Source organism: Chiloscyllium plagiosum, chromosome 11 (genome assembly GCF_004010195.1).
Source record: "Chiloscyllium plagiosum isolate BGI_BamShark_2017 chromosome 11, ASM401019v2, whole genome shotgun sequence".
Classification (NCBI taxonomy): Eukaryota; Metazoa; Chordata; class Chondrichthyes; order Orectolobiformes; family Hemiscylliidae; genus Chiloscyllium; species Chiloscyllium plagiosum.
The window spans coordinates 17,983,802-17,996,833 of record NC_057720.1 but is presented as its reverse complement, the minus strand read 5'-3'; the positions used below and the strand labels follow the sequence as shown (position 1 = coordinate 17,996,833).

At 45.5% G+C, this 13,032-nt stretch overlaps 1 protein-coding gene across 2 annotated transcripts in view; it reads left to right on the top strand.

Annotated features, from left to right (window-relative positions):
• The first annotated feature begins 1,511 nt into the window (after positions 1–1,511).
• Positions 1,512–13,032, top strand: part of gfi1aa (growth factor independent 1A transcription repressor a) — a 19,824-nt gene continuing 8,303 nt past the window's right edge. The window contains exons 1-5 of one of the 2 annotated variants that reach the window (XM_043698807.1): positions 1,512–2,006; positions 5,486–5,704; positions 6,461–6,658; positions 7,384–7,754; positions 11,744–11,881. In XM_043698807.1, coding sequence (XP_043554742.1) covers positions 5,590–5,704; positions 6,461–6,658; positions 7,384–7,754; positions 11,744–11,881 — 822 coding nt within the window. In that variant the 5' untranslated portion in view covers positions 1,512–2,006; positions 5,486–5,589. Of the gene's footprint in view, positions 2,007–5,245; positions 5,266–5,485; positions 5,705–6,460; positions 6,659–7,383; positions 7,755–11,743; positions 11,882–13,032 lie in introns of those variants that run through there. The other variant, XM_043698808.1, reaches the window with a different exon arrangement.

The following is a 13,032-nucleotide window of genomic DNA, read 5'->3' as shown; positions in this document are numbered from 1 at the left end:
TGTTTGTCTGTGTCTATGTGTGTGTATATGTGTCTATGTCTGTGTGTGCCTGTGTAAGTGTCTATGTGTGTGTCTGTGTGTGTCTGTGTCTATTGTGTATGTGTGTTTGTGTATGAGGGGGGCGGTGTTGCTCGGTACAACCTGAAACAGGAATGAATGTTCCTGGTTTTCCCGGGTAAGTGCAAGGGCCTCCAATTCTCATTTGCTGACAGGGCAACACTGTATCTTTCTTCGTTCACATCCAGACGGAAACAGTGTTAACCTCATTCCGTGGGGCAGCTCAGGTCTGATTCCTAATGAACGTGTTTGTCTCCGTTTCCCCTGCTCCCCCGATGCTGCCTGACCTGCTGTGCTTTTCCAGCAAACACTTATCGGCTCTGTTGTTAGTGTGCCTTTTATTATTATTTGATCTTCCGGTGAACCTACTTTATCCAGTCTAAACCGGGTCGATTAAATTCATGTCTACTGCGTCTCAAAATGTGGCTTTGACGATCTGCTCGTTGTAGTCTTTCTGAGGAGGGGAGTTCCTGTAGCGGCTGTGAGGGGGTGGGCGGGGGGAGGTGATGAAGTCTCGCCATTGCTGAGATGATGAGTTTGTGTGACCACCCCCCCCCCCCTCACCCAGTCCCCACTTTGCGCTGGAGAGCACAGGCTCAGGGTAAACTCACCGGTTTAACCTCATTTGAGACTCACCTTCCCGAGAGCACATTGTGAGAAGCCTGTGACAGGAATGGTGACAGACACAAGGGTGAGCACAGGGAATACGCAGAGAAATAAACTTGCCAAGTCTGAAAGAAACTCTTCTCACTCAACTCTGTACCACCTGGCGTGACACCCCCCACCCACCCACCCCAGGAGGAGAGAGTGACTGATAACCGCGTTCTCCCTCTAGCGCCTGCTTTGTCCCCTGTGGCCAGGTTTAGATTTAGACCTTGTTGTCCCCTTGTTGTGAGATGGCTTTCTATTTTAAATAAATCTGTGTCGCGAATCTCTTGATTTTCTCAGTGCGGAAGTTTTCATTAACCAAGAATAAGTCAGGTCCCAGAGTCTTTTACTAAACGGCACAGAGAGCTTCCATGGTCAGGCAAAGACAGCCTCTCCCACACTCATATATATATATACACACACAATCATACACTCTCCCATACACACACACACACACACACTCAAACACACATTCCCACACTCATACACATTCAAACACACTCCCACACACACACATTCATACACACACACACTCACCACATAGATACACTCATACACACACTCCCACACACTCAAACACACACTCATGCACACACTCAAACACACACTCATACACTCAAACACACACACTCATAAACACTCACACTCATACATCCCGACACACACACACACTCATACACACTTAAATACAATACACAATGCTCTCACAAACTTTGAACACTTAAACACACTTATATACACTTATACACACACTCTCACATATATACTCTCTCTCTCTCTCTCACACACACACGCACCAAAACTTTGGAGGTGGGAATTGGTTGGAAATGGTCAGCCACCCATGTGGATTCTCCGAAATGCAGTATGTTTGAATGAACTTCAGTCTGGAATATCTGCTGTTTTCTCGCTCTCTCTCTCTCTCTCTCAACCCATTGCATTTCTAAAACACAGGAAGTGCTTTTTGTGGTTGTCAGAGCAAAACTGTTGGGAGTTACACAAAGCTGATCAGTTCCCACTTCACATGGCTTCGACCCTCCAAGGAACTATTCGGATTGCCTGGGATGATGCAGACGCCAAAGACTGATCCCATCGCCCAGGTCTTGAGGAGTTCCGCGCTCGGCCACACTTTACAGAGTCTCCGGCACTGAGAGAGGCGCCTGGCTCCGGACTGAGCTCTCAGCCACCGCCACCTCCACCCCCCCCCCCCCCCAACCCCCCCTCCACCTCCCCAGCGTCTCTCTCCCTCTCTCACACACACACTCCGTCTGTATCACCCCAGGACCCACCGCCAGGGAGAGCCGGTAAGAAATAGTTCTGTTTTCATCAACATTTCCAATCGTGGGAACCACGATGTTGTGTCAAGGCTCTGTCTTGAATCAAGACTTGAGGAAATTTTGAGTGAATGCGGTTCTGAGCTCGGCCTACACGCTCCTTCACATTTCTATAAGGGTTTGGTCTGAGTCCAAATCTCCTGATGGTGGGGTTGGGGGCGGGGGGAGGGGGTGGAAGTGGGGAAGGTCTTCCTAAACCCCACACAGGTTACTGCAGATCTGATGTTCCGCACCGGCGTGTCTATACTGGTCCCCTCTCCCCTACCCCCTCCCTGAGTGTTTTAGGGACAAGGGTAGCCGTCTCTTCATGGTGTGAAGACTTGTCAGTGTGAGATTTGTCAGCTTCGACTTGCTGCTGTTTCAAATCGCCCCAGTTTTCTGCTTCCTGTTTACTCTCTTGAGCCTGGATGTTTATAGAGCCTCGGAAATCAGAACTTGGGTATTTTCAATCAGTGCAAATGAAACGAGTTCAAGAGAGGGTGCTCGAATTCAGCGAAGATAATTCGGTGGAGTGAAAACGAACTCCCCCATGAACGAGCCGGTCTCCCAGCCGGCGCTACCTCCCGGTGTGTGCTGGGCGGGTTAGCTGCGGGAGACCGGGCTCTCTGTATCGATCTGCCCAGACACAGATGGACCCGCGTGTACTTTCTCCCACGTTTATCGGCCGTGTTTTAACACAAAAGCCTTCACAAGCGGGTGACCTTGACTAGTTCAGGAACGGGAGACGGGCGGAATGATTCAGGGAGCTGCTGGTTTCAAATGTTTCACCTGCTGTAGCCGATAAATTGGAGGCAGGACACTGTTATAGACAAGGGAACGCTCGACACAGTGCGATGTCTCTTGTTTGGCTTCATCGTCAAAAATTCCTCCAGCCCAGCGAGAAGCCAGTTTCCCGCAGTCAGGCATTCTCACTGGCCCTGGGTCCATGCTCGTCAATACTCAGAATGATACCTAGACTTCAACCAGGTTTTAGTTTGACACTTCATGGGGAACACTGTTTAAAAAAAAAGTTGACAGCTCTATATTTGGTTTCAGTTTTTAAAATGCGTTTGCTGGAAACATGAAACAGAGAAATTGCTTGAGGAACTTAGCAGATCTGGCAGCGTCGGTGGAGAGAGAAACACATCGTTTCGAGTCTGGTGTGACTTCTTCCCGAAACGCGAATTCTGTTTCGCCCTCCACAGGTGTTGCCAGATCTGCTGAGTTTCTCCAGCAAATCTCTGTGTTTGATTCTGTGTTTAGCTCACAGAGAGTCATGCACGCGGAAACAGACTCTGGCTGGGGCTGGCCCCTGGTGATCTGTGGTCCCAGCTTTTTCTGCAGTGGGATCAGGGGGAAATAGCGGCTGCAGTCAGACAGACTTACACCGCTGAATAACAGTGAGAACATCAAATCAAAGTTGCAGTCGTGAGCATGCGAGAACCTTAACAAAGCAATATCGTGCCACCCTCGGCCAGATCAAACGCAGCCCGATGTAAAGCGTAGCAACTATGTCAACAACTTCATGAAATGTGCTTTGATTTTTTTTTCTCTCTCACTCCACATTGGGAAACTTGGCAGGCGCTCCAGCTTGGGTTATTATGTATTCCAAAAGACAGGTGTAGATAAATCTCAATTCCCCACCGTCTGATTGCAGGAGTTCCCTCGTCTCATGAATGTTTTTTTCATCCGTATTAACCGCACCAACTTTCAGTATCTTGCACAACTTGCAGGCGTGGGTTTCAAATAGCAAAGTTTTTTCCCCCCCCACCATCCAATCGGTCGACGAACTGCAACATAAAGCTCTGAGGTGAAACGACAAAAAAAACATGCAAAGGCGTTTATCGACAGCTCAAACTATCAGAATCTCGAGCCTGGATATAACAGAGACCGATATTAAACAGAAGTGTTTGATGATATTTCACTAATAGGGCTGGTGGAACGTCCGCCTATTATAAAACGCAATAACCATGGGCTAATAATGCTAAAATAATTAAAATTGTACATGTTTCTGGTTCATTGGAATTTGATTTTGTGTCACAAATGTCTAATGAAGCAAGTTCTCTCAGTCTCCTGGTCAATATTTAGCCCTGAATCAACATCAACAGATTGGTCACTGTTGTTTGTGACAGCTTGCTGTATTGGAACTGGCTGCCTCTTTCCTACATTAACAACAAGTGACTACATTTCGAAGATAGGCCAGTGACTGTAAAGCACTCTGAGGCGCCCTGAGGCCGCGACGGGTGCTATACAAATGAAAGTCGTTTTGAAAATCTTTTTATTCATTTGAAAAGTTAGTGAGAAATAAGATGCAAAACGAACCCGAAAGTTGGATACTTGTTCCAATGTAATGAATGATGGGGAAGTTAGCCTGGGCCATGAAAGTCACAATTAAAGTCCACTTCATCCAACTCCATGTCACTGATCTAGCGAAGCTTCAGAGACCCGGTTCCCCCATTCCGCCTCTTCCATGTGGCCAGGGTGAGCCGGTCTGTTTGATCCTCCATTCTGCACAACAGCTCCAACTCACCATACCATAGGATACAGCGAGAGCCCGGAGGTTGCCTGAAACTTAAAGCACTTCCAACAACTCAGAAAACATTTTGTTGTTATTGCTGTGACATAGCCTGAAGATCTAATTAAAAAAAGATTGGCTCCATTGAAATTTGAATCAAAGGACAAAAGCAAATTACTGCAGATGCTGGAATCTGAAACCAAAAGGGAAAATGCTGGAAAACCTCAGCAGGTTTGGCAGCATCTGTAAGGAGAGAAAATACCTCCCTATTTCTCCCTTTGTTTTGGCTTTGACAAAGAGTTAGTTAGACTCGAAACGTCAGCTCTTTTCTCCTTACAGATGCTGCCAGACCTGCTGAGATTTTCCAGCATTTTCTCTTTTGAAATTTGAATCAAGATTAGGCGAAGCAAACACTTCGTGAACAGTTCACATCAAGTTATTTAAGTTTTGATTATTCGGTGATCAGAATGAGATAGCCACCGAGATATCTGGCAATATTTAACATCATTCGTCCATTATTAGTGTCTGCACAAGAGAACAGAGGAGGTTTGAGACAACTCTGCTGAATGCAAGCTGTGGGACTGGCGTTTTGCATCAGCTTTAGCAGGATCTCGATTGCAGAGCCAGTCAGAATGATTGTGTTGATGGAGTATTGTGTAACCGAGTGGAATAATAGTGTCACTTAAGCCGGGTGCTGTCAGTTTGATTTCCCAGTGGGTGAAAGAGAGATTTGAAGTGAGTAAGTATGGGGGTGGGGTGGCACAGTCCTGTCCAATCAGATTGCTGGGATTTGGGTTGCCACCTGGCAGGACAACACCTGGTAAACGGCGAGGCTGTCTGCGCCTGCGCCGAGCCGGTCCCACCTTCCACCTCCCCCCCCCCCCCCACCCACCCCACAAGCCCTCCCAGTCTATAACAGCCTATATCTAACCAATGATAATGTACACTCTCACAGAGCTCAAATCGGAGGCTCCTCTCAGAAGAGGAGAAGATTGAATCGCTACCGGGACTGATTTTCCTCCAAAGCCCCAGAGCAGCCGCATTCCCTGAGGCTGCGAGATGCCACGGTCATTCCTGGTGAAAAGCAAGAAAGCGCACAGTTACCACCAGCACCGAGACATCGAGGATGTCTACAGCAACAAGCTGGAGAATATCCTGGCGGATATCTGCACAGGTAACTGGACACAGGGTGAAGCCGGAAGATCACATCCCAATTGCTGGGCTGCTGTCCCTATTCGCTCTTTTCCGGTTCGCTCGAACCTTTTCGAAGGGTCATTTGTCTCAATTCGCCAGTGAATTGTAAAATTCGCCAGTGAATTGTAAAACGCGGGGTTGAATATGACATTTTTTTAACAATTTGCTCGAGTATCCGACCTGTCAATGAAGCCGGGGACAAGCCGCCCTAGTTGTTATCTATCACGATGTGGCTTTTAATATCTGTTAGAGATTCCCAGCTTGTCTGCTCCAGACTACAGTATCATATTTTCACTGGGCGATTCGTTCTGTTTTGGCGAACACTGCTCGTTAACGAAAGTTGTGATTTGTTTTGGTGATGATTTAATAATTGTTATTTCTTTTTAGATTAGATTAGATTATCTTGAATCTGTAATTTTAACTGGGGAGGACTTCAGATATTTTTAAAATGATATGATGAGACTCTTGTCGTATGTTCATTGTTTAATTTTTCGTTATTACTTAGACATGTAAAACAGAAGCTGTAACCTGTAAATTTCAAATTGGATGTCGTTTATTGTCGGGAGCAGGATAAAATGACACTGTTGGCGGATCTCTCCAGTTTCCGTTAGTATTAGAGACGGACTAATGAAAATGTGATGACAGCAAAATGATTTCTCTCGCCAATTCTATTTAATCAGCTCCACTTACTCTCTCCCCCCCCCCCCCCTCTCCACCCCCTCTAATGTGATCCCAGAGAGCAGGATATCGGAAGATGCTACCCACTGCCCAGATGGAGCTTGTGTGGATTCCAAGGGGGAAAGATCGCCGACACACCAGCTGGTTTACACGGCTGACGTTCCCGAGTCTCCGGCCAGTTGCGAGAGCAATAACTGCGGCAGAGCCCCCGAGTATGAGAACTTCTGGAGACCCCCTTCTCCATCCGCATCTCCAGGTAAATACCTGCGTGGCCGCCCCTTCTCCGGGTCTGAAACTGGAAAGATCACTGTGTTAGCTGGAACGGTGCAAGGCAGTTGGAAACCAAATCGGAATTAAGCCGGCATCAGCCACGGGACTTATTTGAGGGTGGATTTTTATTATTCTTTTTAAACAAATTGATAGATATATACTGCGGATGATGCAAATCTGAACTAAACAGAGAAACTCGGAAGAAAGGACACTCGGTCCGAAACATTAGCTTTGATTTCTCTCCACAGATGCTGCCAGACCTGCCGAGCTTTTCCAGCAATTTCTGTTTTTGTTTTCAAAGCAACTCAACATGTCTGGCGGCATCTGCAGAGAGAAACAAGATATTTGTTTCGGGTCCGTTTGTAATTCTTTAACAGAATGCTGTCTCAAATCCATTGAAATGTTGGTTATAAAACAGCTCACCATGTTGCTAACCAGCCGGGGATTGCTTTCCCAAAACTGAACTGCTAGTGGACAGACACTTTCTGTTGTGTGCCTCTTAACGAAGCCTTCTTTTTCGTCAATTGTTGACTAACAGTAAAGTTAAACGTTAAAATTCGATGTTATAATGAATAGAATTCTGAATGGTTTAATATCTCCGGCAAGATAACGCATGTTCCCATTTTTGCGCATCGTAATTATTCCGTTTAAAAGTATTATTTAAATTGTCATCGGGAATTATTTAATTTCTTTGCTTTTATTTTCGTTTAGTCTCTGAAAAGTCTCTTTCCCCCTCTATGGAGGAGAGTCACTCATTTACAATGACTTTCAAACAGTACGGATGGAATAATTACACAGGTTCTGACTTGAAATACCTGGTGCAGAACTTCCGCCCCCAGGCTCTGGAACGAAACTCCGCTGTGGGGCTCTACGGTGAACGGAACTCCGGCCCTGGTGTCTACAGTGAGCTCGGCCCCTCCCCTGGCCTGTACGGCGAGCTCAGTAGCACTGCTCCCAGTTTGTACAGCGAGCGCAGCCACAGCTTTCACGAGAAAAGAACCGAAATTAAAGCCGAGTCCGAGCTTCTGTACAACCGGCTCCTCCTAAATAATGCCTCTTACAAATGCATCAAGTGCAGCAAGGTATGATCAATTTCCCAGCCCACTGGCTCCTTTCGCAAGCCCCCAGTAACACTGAAGTCCGCTCCCATTTCTCTAAGGGCTCTCCATCCGTCTATTTTGCCCGTCGTCCATGGGTCACCTATCTGGGAGAGATTCTGGATCAGTGGTGCTGGAAGAGCACAGCAATTCAGGCAGCATCCGAGGACAGGCAAAATCGACGTTTCGGGCAAAAGGGCTTTTGCCCGAAACGTCGATTTCGAAGTTCCTTGGCTGCTGCCTGAACTGCAGTGCTCTTCCAGCACCACTAATCCAGAATCTGATTTCCAGCATCTGCAGTCATTGTTTTTACCTATCTGGGAGAGATGTTCGGAAACATTTCTGCACACGAGAGGGTGGTAGGAGTTTGGAACTCTCTTCCACAAACTGCAGGTGATGCTGCATTCGTTGTGAATTTGCAGTCAGAGGTATTTTTGATAAGTAAAGGTAAAAGGGATAGGACCAAAGGCAGGCATAGGGACTTAGTCCACAGATTAGCCATGATTACATTAAATGGTGGAACAGACTCCAGGGGCTGAATGGCCTACTCCTGTGTACTCCCAGTTAGAGTTCCGCCTTCACTGGTATTACTGGGAGCATGGAGATCTGCAATCTTGCTAAGAGGAGAAAGTGAGGTCTGCAGATGCTGGAGATCAAAGTTGAAACTTTATTGCTGGAACAGCACAGCAGGTCAGGCAGCATCCAGGGAACAGGAGATTCGAATGATTCCTGAAGAAGGGCATGTGCCCGAAACGTCGAATCTCCTGTTCCCTGGACGCTGCCTGACCTGCTGTGCTGTTCCAGCAATAAAGTTTCAATCTTGCTAAGAGACAGGAACAGAAACACACTGCCCCTCCAGCTTCAATGGGCCCTTTAATGTGTTCCTCTGTGTAGTTTACCGAGCAAAAATATCTCTCAGCCACAGAGGACGATGTGGTCTAGTCTCCATTCCCTCCCCGTAGCAATAACGTGGAACTGAGTGTGAAGCAGCATTTGACACTCACTGTCTCTCTCGGTCCGTCCACGTCAAGAAGCGTTTAATGTGCGGTTCTTATCATGTGATGTCAATAACTCTGAAAACCACCAACGTCATGATACGTCGAGGCAGATGTAAGGATTACAGCCCCAAGCAGGGAATATGTCTCACTGCCAAATCCCATCAGATCCAGTTATTTGTCCTTGTCTGGTCCATGCCAGCATTTATTAGGAGATAGTGAGGATGCAGGTGCTGGAGATCAGAGCTGAAAAATGTGTTGCTGGAAAAACGCAGCAGGTCAAGCAGCATCCAAGGAGCAGGGGAATCGACGTTTCGGGCATAAGCCCTTCTTCAGGAAGCCATTCTTCAGCCATTCCTGAAGAAGGGCTTATACCCGAAACGTTGATTTTCCTGCTCCTTGGATGCTGCTTGACCTGCTGCGCTTTTCCAGCAACACATTTTTCAGCATTTATTACCCAATCCTAAATGTCCTTGACCTGAGTAGCTGGCTGAGCATTTTTAAAAAATATTCGCTTGTGAGATCTGGGCGCCAGCATTTATTGCCCGTCCTCAGTTGTTGTTGTAAACGTGGTGGGTGATCTGCTTTCTTGAACTACTGCAAACCATGTGCTGTGGTAGACCCACAGGGTAGGAGGTCTGTTACAGACTGATTTTCTACTCTCTATTTCAGGTATTAAATTGAAATGCAATTGATGACTTACATTCTGAAATTAGTTGGACGTCATGTTCTCCTCTCTAACCTTCCAGTCAGCTTGTGCGTGGGGTGGGAAATGGACATATTGCAGAACTTCCACAATTATGCCGAACATACTGGCAATGGACGAATTAGACCGAAGGGTTTGTTACGGTCCTGCTATGCCCTGCGCTGTCAGCAGTTGTTATGTTCTCGGAGCTAACGTTTCAGTAATTTTCTGATGAAAATCACAGCGAACACATTTAATATAGGGCTAGATTGTAACTAGTTGATGCTGGCTGTGGCCAGAAATAGCGATGAAAAATTAAAATGCAAGTGGACCAGAAGGAAGACTCCAATTGGAGATTACAGACTGTACAGTAGCATGGTGGTGACATCACAGAGTTGGTAACCCATAGGCCAGGGAACATTAGTGAACCCAGTATTACATACTACATGTTCCATCACATCACAATCCCCTGAGAGGTATTCTTGGAATCAACCTGGTCAGAGATGTTATTACGCACCTCAAGCAGGTGGGAGTTGAACCCGGGTCTCTTGGTTCAGAGGTAGGGACAGTACCGCTGTACCACAAAAATCCCCACATTCCCTTGGCAAGTAACTTGATATTATTTGATATCCCCTCATTTTTCTCTTTGCTTGCTATATTCCTGTTCAGCAATAAACGATCTCACATCAGTAACTCCAGTCTGTTAATAAAACCTTGGTGTCTTTACCAACAGCAAAACCAACATTATCCCGGTGGAGAGCATAACATGATCCACATCTGAATTCGCCTAGTTCTGTCGTAAACGACATGTCAATTTATTTGCCCATTTAATTCCGCCTTTTGAACGCTTTAGTTCTAATTTTGTAAAGTTAAAAGTCCCACAACACCACGTTATAGTCCAACAGGTTTATTTGGGACACTAGCTTTCGGAGCGTTGTTCCTTCATCAGGTGGTTGTGGAGTATAAGATGGTAGGACACAATTTATAGCAACAGTTTACAGTGTGATATAACTGAAATTATATTTTGTAAAATACAACTTTTCAGAAAGAAAAAGATTGTTTGTTAAGTCTCTCCTCTTTTAGAATGGGCATGTTGATTTCAGTTCTTTCATATGTAAATAGAACTTTCTTAAAGTTACATTCTCAAGTGAACTTTAACAATAGGTGTCATGTTGGCCCAAATAATGCATTGAAGGTGTGAGGTGCCCTGTGTGAGGCTGTCTGTGCCCCAAGGTTCAGATTGATTCTAATCTAAAGATTTACAGAATCTTACACGGATTCATGAAGTTTTTGAGCAAAATAAAATGTAACCCTGCAAGTACAAATTCACCCCACCAGCTTATATAATTTCAGTTACATCACACTGTAAACTTTTGCTATAAATTCTGTGTCCTACGATTTTATACTCCACAACCGCCTGATGAAAGAGCAGAGCTCCGAAAGCCAGTGCTTCCAAATAAACCTGTTGGACTATAACCTGGTGTTGTGGGACTTTTAACTTTGTACACCCCAGTCCAACACCGGCACTTTTAAATCATAATTTTATAAACCATTTTGATGGACCCCAAAGTATTACCCGGGTGCGCTGAAAATACTGAAATAAATACAAAACCCGTCAAAGACACTGAGCAAGGCAGGGTGAATGTGTGTTTGTGGGCTGTAGTGGGGGTTGGAGGGTTAAATAGTTCAGATCAATGACCTTTCTCAGGTCAATTTCTGATGAAAGCTTCATCAACAACCGTTGGTAGCAAAAGATGATTCACAAGCACCAAATCTCCCATTAACATCATCAGCCCGTTTACCCAGAGTCGTACAACCCTTCCTGTATCGTGCTATGTAAAATAATGATGCTCCAGCACTGTGGCTGTAACAGATTTTGATTAGCTCCCCTGCATCAGAAAGATTAATTTACAGGTAAAATTCTGAACAGCTTTTCAGAAAGAAGCCCACATGTGGGACCAAGTCTGCGTAGATGTCCCTCAATTGCACCAAAAAAAATTCAAATTTACACAATTTTATATTAAAATCCTCAAACACAACTGGTCAATTCTTAATTTCACACCAGGTGAAATGTTTCTAGTTATCAGCTATTGTTAATGAAGGATATTGTCCCTTTCCTCCAGTAAGTTATTCCAAATATTTTCTAAATTAATGTGTTTTTGGACTGATTTTTATTCAGTCGATGCCCAGCGAGGAGGGGGGCCCTGATCACTATTATATTTCAAAGACGCTGGTTTTGCCTGGATCTCTGTTTGAAAGATGCTGCTAACCCTCTGTTCCTATCTCTGTGTCAGGTGTTCTCCACTCCCCACGGTCTCGAAGTCCACGTCCGGCGGTCTCACAGCGGCACCCGCCCCTTCGCCTGTGACAGCTGTGGCAAAACATTCGGCCATGCGGTCAGTCTGGAACAGCACAAGGCCGTGCACTCCCAGGTAAAGGGGGTACCCGCCGGCTGGAACTGCAGGCTAAACCAGCGCGTGACTTGTAACCCTGTCATTTATAAGGAACACCCCAATAAAAGGACGTTCTGTGTATTCGAAGCAACCAAATCAGTTTATATATTTTACCAAGAACCCATGGCTGAGTACTAATGCAACAGTATTTAGTTGCAATGGTAAACATAATGGTATGAACTGGAGGTGGAAGGAGATTCGATCATAACTTTCAATGGAGAATCGCGTGTAGACCTGAAATGAAAAAGAAATTGCAGGGCACATAGGAAAAACAGGCGAGGGGCAGTGTGGAATTAATTGGACAGCCCTTTCAAAGAACTGGCAGAGACACAATGGACCGAATAGATTCGTCTGTAGCGATTCAGTTAGATCTTGCAGTTAAAGGCATTTTGAATAATGGCATAGTTGAGCATTTCTCCCAGTTATTTTCCAATATCACAATTTTACAAATTAACCTTAAAATCGTTATTTTAGGATATAATCTAGAATATGTCAGCAACTTGTAAAACTGCAATATGATTACGAAGAGTTAACGCAAGTTAAAACAAAAAAAAATCATCGTCGACAAATCTATTAAGAGCTCAGAGCAGAACTAACGCCAGTGGATGTGCTTTAGTACATTTGGATTTTCAAAATGTATTTGGTCTGATACCACAGAAGAGGTTATACAATATTAGGGTTCATGAGATTTACAATGATATATTAATATGGATGAAGGATTATTTAACAGCCAGAAACCAGAGTTGGAATACATGGGTCATTTTCAGGATAGCCGGGTGTAACTATTGGAAAGCTACAATTGCCAGCGACTAGGTCTCAGCCATTTACGAGGAGAAAGTGAGGACTGCAGATGCTGGAGTTTTCATCAGAGCTGAAAATTTGTTGCTGGTAAAGTGCAGCAGGTCAGGCAGCATCCAAGGAGCAGGAGAATTGACGTTTCGGGCATGAGCCCTTCTTCAGGAATGAGGAAAGTGTGCCAAGCAGGCTAAGATAAAAGGTAGGGAGGAGGGACTTGGGGGGAGGGGCATTGGAAATGCGATAGGTGGAAGGAGGTTAAGGTGAAGGTGATAGGCCGCAGTGGGGGTGGGGGGGGAGAGGTCAGGAAGAAGATTGCAGGTGAGGAAGGTGGT